Source organism: Trachemys scripta, chromosome 24 (genome assembly GCF_013100865.1).
Source record: "Trachemys scripta elegans isolate TJP31775 chromosome 24, CAS_Tse_1.0, whole genome shotgun sequence".
Lineage (NCBI taxonomy): Eukaryota > Metazoa > Chordata > Testudines > Emydidae > Trachemys > Trachemys scripta.
The window spans coordinates 13,353,424-13,360,500 of record NC_048321.1 but is presented as its reverse complement, the minus strand read 5'-3'; the positions used below and the strand labels follow the sequence as shown (position 1 = coordinate 13,360,500).

At 50.0% G+C, this 7,077-nt stretch overlaps 1 protein-coding gene across 1 annotated transcript; it reads left to right on the top strand.

Moving 5' to 3' along the window:
- The first annotated feature begins 5,031 nt into the window (after positions 1-5,031).
- Positions 5,032-6,508, top strand: LOC117869600 (interferon-inducible GTPase 5-like). Its single transcript, XM_034756571.1, has one exon. The coding sequence runs from the start codon at positions 5,032-5,034 to the stop codon at positions 6,265-6,267; it is 1,236 nt and encodes a 411-aa protein (XP_034612462.1). The 3' UTR covers positions 6,268-6,508.
- The last annotated feature ends 569 nt before the right edge of the window (positions 6,509-7,077 follow it).

The following is a 7,077-nucleotide window of genomic DNA, read 5'->3' as shown; positions in this document are numbered from 1 at the left end:
TCTCCACTCCCAGACAGGGTAGAAAGACAAAAAGGGAAAGAAGGGCAGCTAAGGCCTTGGGAACCCGAATACTGACCCAAAGCCAGAGGGTCGCTCTTGTAGGTAGGCGGACCCGCGCAGCTGAAAAGGAGGCCACGCAGGAGGGAGAAGCACCTGAGTCTGACCCCCACCTTAATGCTTCTGAACCAGTAGAGGCAACAGAGACTGGGCCCCTAGATCTTAGGCAGATTAGCCCTGGGAGAGGAAATTTTGGACGGGACCAGGCAGAAGACCCAAGGTATGACAACATTAGGAAGGAGGTGACTGAAATAGATGGGGTCCCGGTGGAAGGGAAAATCCAGGGACCAGGACCCTACTTCATAATGAAGAAGGATCTCTTATACCGGGTTGCACCAGTACAGGGGCAGAAGGTACAGCAGATCCTAGTACCTCAAAAACATCAGAACGCTGTATTAATTCTTGCTCATAGTCATCTTTTTGGGGGGCATTTGGGGATAGAGAAGACCCTGGCACAAGTCCTACGACGGTTCTTCTGGCCCGGAGTACATGAAGTGCGGAGGTACTGTGCCTCCTGCCCGGAGTGTCAGCTGCACTGTCCCCGTCCCCACTTGAGGGCACCTTTAGTACACCTTCCCATCATAGAGGTCCCCTTCGAGCGAATAGCCATGGACCTAGTGGGACCCCTGGAGAAGACGGCTCGGGGCCACCAATATATACTTGTTGTTTTGGACTATGCTACTCGCTACCCAGAAGCCGTCCCCCTGCGGAACACGGCCTCTAAAACTATAGCCAAAGAGCTGGTGGGGATCTTTGCCAGAATGGGGCTACCAAAGGAGATATTAACCGACCAAGGAACCCCATTTATGTCGAAGCTAATGAAGGACCTCTGTACACTGCTCCATATACATACCCTGAGAACTTTGGTCTACCATCTGCAGACTGATGGGTTGGTAGAAAGGGTTAACCGAACCCTCACGGCTATGATAAGGAAGGTGGTAAGTCAGGATGGGAAGCATTGGGACACCCTACTACCCTACCTTATGTTCGCTATCCGGGAGGTACCTCAGGGCTCAACTGGGTTTTCCCTCTTCGAGTTATTATACGGGCGTCACCCCCGTGGCATACTAGATATCGCCAAAGATCTGGGAAGAGGAACCCAATGAGGGGAGAAATATAATAGAGCATGCAATGCAGATGCGAGACCGGATAGCCCGGGTTACCCCTATTGTACGGGAACATTTGGAGAAGGCACAGGAGGCCCAGCGAACCTATTACAATCACCAGGCAAAAGTGCGACAGTTCCAACCGGGGGATCGGGTGATGGTGTTGGTACCCATGGCAGAAAGCAAGCTTCTGGCCCAATGGCAGGGGCCCTATGAGGTGGTTGAACCCGTGGGAGAAGTAACCTACAAGGTGCGGCAGCCAGGACGCAGAAAACAAGAACAGATTTATCATGTTAACTTTCTGAAACCCTGGCATGAACAAGAGGCATGCACAACGGTCCAAAAAGCCCTAACCCAGGAAAACAAGCCTTCCAAACAGGTGAGAGTGTCTCCCGATTTAACACCAGACCAGAAGAATGAGGTGTCTGAGATGATCTTCCGGAACCAAGATGTGTTCTCGACAAAACTGGGTCGAACAACCAAGACATATCACCACATCGTCACGAACCCTGGGGCCAGAGTAACAATGAGGCCCTATCGGGTGCCAGCGGCAAAAAGGGAGGAAATAAAAGCAGAAGTAAAAATAATGCTGGAGTTGGGGATCATCGAAGAATCCCACAGTCAGTGGTCCAGCCCAATCATGCTGGTGCCCAAACCTGATGGCATCACAAGATTTTGCAACGACTTCCGGCGACTAAACGAAGTATCCCAGTTCGACGTGTACCCCATACCTCGCATAGATGAGCTAGTGGACCGTCTGGGTAATGCCCGGTACTTGAATACCCTAGACTTGACAAAGGGGTACTGGCAGATTCCCCTTGCAGAAGACGCAAAGGAAAAGACTGCGTTCTCTACACCAGAGGGTCTTTTTCAATATAGTGTCCTCCCTTTTGGACTACATGGGGCCCCAGCTACCTTCCAGCGCCTCATGGACAAGCTATTACGCCCGCATAACAGTTATGCTGCTGCCTACTTGGACGATGTGGTCATTCATACCCCAGACTGGGAAACCCACCTGGAGAAGGTGGAGGCAGTCGTCGATACCTTCAGGCGAGCTGGCCTTACAGCAAACCCTGCCAAGTGCGCTGTAGGGTTTACAGAGGCCAAATATCTTGGCTACATTGTGGGAAAAGGTTTGGTAAAACCCCAAGTGAACAAGTTAGAGGCCATCCAAAATTGGCCCCGACCAAGTTGCAAGAAACAAGTCCGGGCGTTCCTAGGTGTGGTGGGGTATTACCGACGATTTATCCCCCACTTTGCCACAAGGGCAAGCCCCCTGATAGACCTAGTGAAAGCCCGTGGACCTGATCTAGTGAGATGGTCTGACACAGCAGAGGAAGCATTCACAGACCTATGGACTGCCCTCTGCAGTAACCCCGTACTGATAGCCCCTGATTTCACCAAGGAGTTTATCCTGCAAACTGATGCATTGGAAGTAGGGTTGGGGGCCGTTCTATCACAGATGGTCGGGGAGGAGGAACACCCAGTTCTATACCTCAGTCGGAAACTCCTTCCAAGGGAACAAAAATATGCAGTGGTGGAGAGAGAATGCCTCGCTGTAAAATGGGCCATGGAAACATTGCGCTACTATCTGCTCGGGCACAGATTTGTCCTCGTGACTGACCATGCCCCTCTTCAATGGATGCAGCAGAACAAGGAGAAGAACACAAAGGTGACCAGATGGTTCTTATCCCTCCAACCTTTCCAGTTCCGTGTGCAACACAGAGCAGGGAGCCGTCATGGCAACGCCGATGGCTTGTCACATGTGCACTGTCTGGCGTCCCAACATGCCCAACCCCTTGGCGTTGAGCAGCGGGGAGGGATATGTGACAGTCCCAGACCAGTGGGGTACAGGAGTCTGGTAGAGGGCAAATATACTGGTCACTGGATGGTAGTTTTCTGTTCCCTGAGTGACCAGAGCAGGGGCTGCACTAGAGTAATCAGGAACCTGCTAGAACCAGTTAAGACAGGCAGGATAATTAAGACACTTGGAGCCAATTAAGAAGAAGCTGCTAGAATCAATTAAGGCAGGCTAATCAGGGCACCTGGGTTTTAAAAGGAGCTCACTTCAGTTTGTGGTGCGAGTGTGAGGAGCTGGCAGCAAGAGGCGCAAGGAGCTGAGAGTGAGAGGGTGTGCTGCTGGAGGACTGAGGAGCACAAGCGTTATCAGACACCAGGAGGAAGGTCCTGTGGTGAGAATAAGGAAGGTGTTTGGAGGAGGCCATGGGGAAGTAGCCCAGGGAGTTGTAGCTGTCATGCAGCTGTTACAGGAGGCACTATAGCCAGCTGCAGTCCACAGGGCCCTGGGCTGGAACCCGGAGTAGAGGGCAGGCCCGGGTTCCCCCCAAACCTCCCAATTGACCTGGACTGTGGGTTCTTCCAGAGGGGAAGGTCTCTGGGCTATTCCCCAACCCACATGGTGAATCTCTGAGGCAAGAAAATCCACCAATAAGCGCAGGACCCACCAAGATAGAGGAGGAACTTTGTCACAGGATGCATAGAATGGAACATATATTGAGGAGATATATATACACATACAGAGAGCATGAACAGGTGGGAGTTGTCTTACCAACTCTAAGAGGCCAAATAAGTACAAGAAAAAACTTTTGAAGTGATAATCAAGCTAGCCCAGTACAGACAGTTTGATAAGAAGTGTGAGAATACTTACAAGGGGAGATAGATTCAATGTTTGTAATGGCTCAGCCATTCCCAGTCTCTATTCAAGCCTAAGTTGATTGGATCTAGTTTGCATATCAATTCAAGTTCAGCAGTTTCTCGTTGGAGTCTGTTTTTGAAGCTTTTCTGTTGCAAAATTTCCACCCTCAGGTCTGTTATTGAGTGACCAGACAGGTTGAAGTTTTCTCCTACTGGTTTTTGAATGTTATGATTCCTCATGTCAGATTTGTGTCCATTTATTCTTTTGCCTAGAGACTGTCCGGTTTGGCCAATGTACATGGCAGAGGGGCATTGCTGGCACATGATGGCATATATCACATTGGTAGATGTGCAGGTGAACGAGCCCCTGATGGTATGGCTGATGTGATTAGGTCCTATGATCATGTCACTTGAATAGATATGCGGGCAGAGTTGGCATCAGGCTTTGTTGCAAGGATAGATTTCTGGGTTAGTGTTTTTGTTGTGTGGTTGCTGGTGAGTATTTGCTTCAGGTTAGGGCACTGTCTGTAAGCGAGGACAGGTCTGTCTCCCAAGATCTGTGAGAGTGAGGGATCATCTTTCAGGATAGGTTGTAGTTTTTTCTCAGGCTTTTCCTGGCACCACAGGCCCCCTAGTACTGCCCTGGGGCATTGGGGCCAGCCCTGCCTGCCAGGGGAGAGCCCCCACCCTGCTCCCTCCAGCACAGCACCCCCTAGTGGCACGTGTGCTGAAATGAAGCTTTCTCCTTCGGACGTTCTCAAATGTTTATTTAAACTCTAGATTATTTTATTTATTTATTGCACATTGTGACCAATAGTTCCTTCCCTACCAGCCCCATAAGTCTGTTACATGGAAATAAGAGCATCCCTTTTTACTGGGTCTCTTTCACTTTATCTGTTCCTTGCTACTCCAGTGGCCCCAGCCACAGATACAGCTTGGTGCCTCCTGATCCCTTCCTGTGGCACACAATAATTTGGTCTCCTGAGGGTGGCAATGCTTTGGTCTCATTTTGGCTGTTGGGTTTAGTGTGCGAGTGCTTGGAGCGGTTAGTGAGCTGGACATATATTGGGTCGGACTAGGTGATCTGGGGCATCTCTTCTGGCCTTAATCACTATGTCTCTATGACTCTGACTCTATTGACGTGGGTTAGTAGATAGCTGTTGGGAGGGAAAACCCCTAACCCTGACTAGAATTTATGTTTTTTCCCAGGTTTATGAAAGATTCAAAAACTCACTGGGCTGATTTGTTTTCAAAATGGGGCAGGAAACTGCCCGGTCTGTCTGAGGAAGAAACTGAAAAATTCCAGTCCGCTGTCAAAGCTGGGAAGCTCTCAGAAGCCATTTCTGTGGTGAAGAAGTCTGATGAATTGCTAAGAAATACCAAACTCAACATCGCCATCACGGGGAACTCAGGCTCTGGGAAGTCGTCTTTCATCAATGCCATAAGAAGTTTGAATGATGATGACAGTGCTGCAGCTAAGATTGGGCTGACAGAAACAACAAAGGATCCAACTGCTTACCACCATCCCATTCACCCAAATGTGATTGTGTGGGACCTTCCTGGGATCGGAACAACGAATTATCCAACAGAAACATATGCAGAAGATGTGAGCCTTGACCGCTATGATTTTTTCATCATCATCGCAGCCGGGCGCTTCCTAGAAACTGATAGCCACCTTGCCAAAGAAATCAACAAGATGGGAAAGAAGTTTTATTTTGTCCGCACCAAGGTAGATGTGGACTTGGCTAATGAAAAAAAAAGTCATGATTTTAAAGAGGAGAAAACTCTACATGTAATCAGAAGTGACTGCATGGTGCAGCTACAAAAAGCAGGCATCATTTCCCCACAAGTTTTCCTGGTGTCGAGATGGGACTTTGACAAGTACGATTCTCCCCTACTGCAGGAGGTTTTGGCAAATGATCTTGACACTCACAGAAGACACGTTCTCATCTGTGCCCTGCCCAGAACCTCTGAAGAAATCTTGAAAGAGAAACAGAAGGCCCTGCAGGAACAGATCTGGAAACAAGCCCTGAAGTCGTGCGCTCTCGCTGCTGTTCCTCTCCCATATCTCTCGGTTAAGTGCGATGTTGACATCTTGGTGGAGAACATGAGAGAGTATTGCAAGTGCTTTGGCCTGGTGGATGATTCCATCGAATCACTTGCTAGGCAGGTTGGGAAGTCTGTTGCTGAGCTGAAGTCTGAGATAAAGTCCCCTCTGGCCAAAGATATAACAAGAGAAGAGGCTTTGAAGCGTCTCAGAGAGGCTACAGGGGAAGGTATGATGACAGTTAAATATTTTATCAGTGTGGTACCACTGATTGGCACTGGGATAGCAGCAAAGAGATCGTACAGTGTCACCTTTGAAGTGCTACATACATTTTTGGATGAAGTTGCAGAAGATGCTCAACGAGTCCTGAAAAAGGCTTTGGAGGGAGCAGAGAATAACTAATAACAGTGTCGCAAGGCAGAGCTTTCCCCCGGCTTCCCAGGATAAACTGCCGCAGCCCCGGTCTCCTTCCTGCAGTTTGATTTTCCCAAACGTAAACAAACCAAGAGACAAAACCATTTTTCAGCTCAACCTTCCACTGCCGACTTTCACAGCCTCTCCTCCCAGGGGTCTCTGGCAGTCCTGCTGCTCCTGCTTCCTGGCTCTCTCTCAGCCAGTCCCTCCTCAGAGGATCTCTCTAGGGTCTGTCCACTCTGGGAGCTAAGGCTGGCTCAGACTCAAGTTTGAGCCTCAGCCCCGCTTCCTTCCACAGCCAAATCAGCCTGACTCAGGTCAGTGAGCACTTGGGAATGGGTCCTAGAATGCTGCTGGGGGGGTGGGTCAGAACCCGAGTCCCTCTGAGTCTCGGGTCCAAGCCCTGTCATTCTGCAGTGTGGACACAGCTCATGCTGAAGACCTCAATCAGAAGCTCTGCGTAGTACAGTGTGGACACACTAGCACAGCCCTGAGACCGGGTCCAGCACTTGTAAACCCAGATTTCTAGTGCAGTGTGGATGCTCATGCACAGGCTTCGAACACAGAGTTCACAAGCTCGCGTCCCAGAGACCCAGGTTTACCATGCAGTGTAGACATGCCCTCTCAGACCTGTATCACCCCAGGAGCAGCCCCACCACCTTAATTGGCCCAACTGGGAGCTCCTATTCTGGAACAGAAGTGGCGGGGCGGGCTGGACCTACTTCACTTACAGGGGCTAGACAAAAAAAGAGCAACATGTCTGACACCAACCCCAAGGCAAGTGGGGATTGGATCCGA

Excerpts from the sequence above, each read along its gene's own strand:
- LOC117869600 (XM_034756571.1), top strand. The coding sequence starts at position 5,032 with ATGAAAGATTCAAAAACTCACTGGGCTGATTTGTTTTCAAAATGGGGC.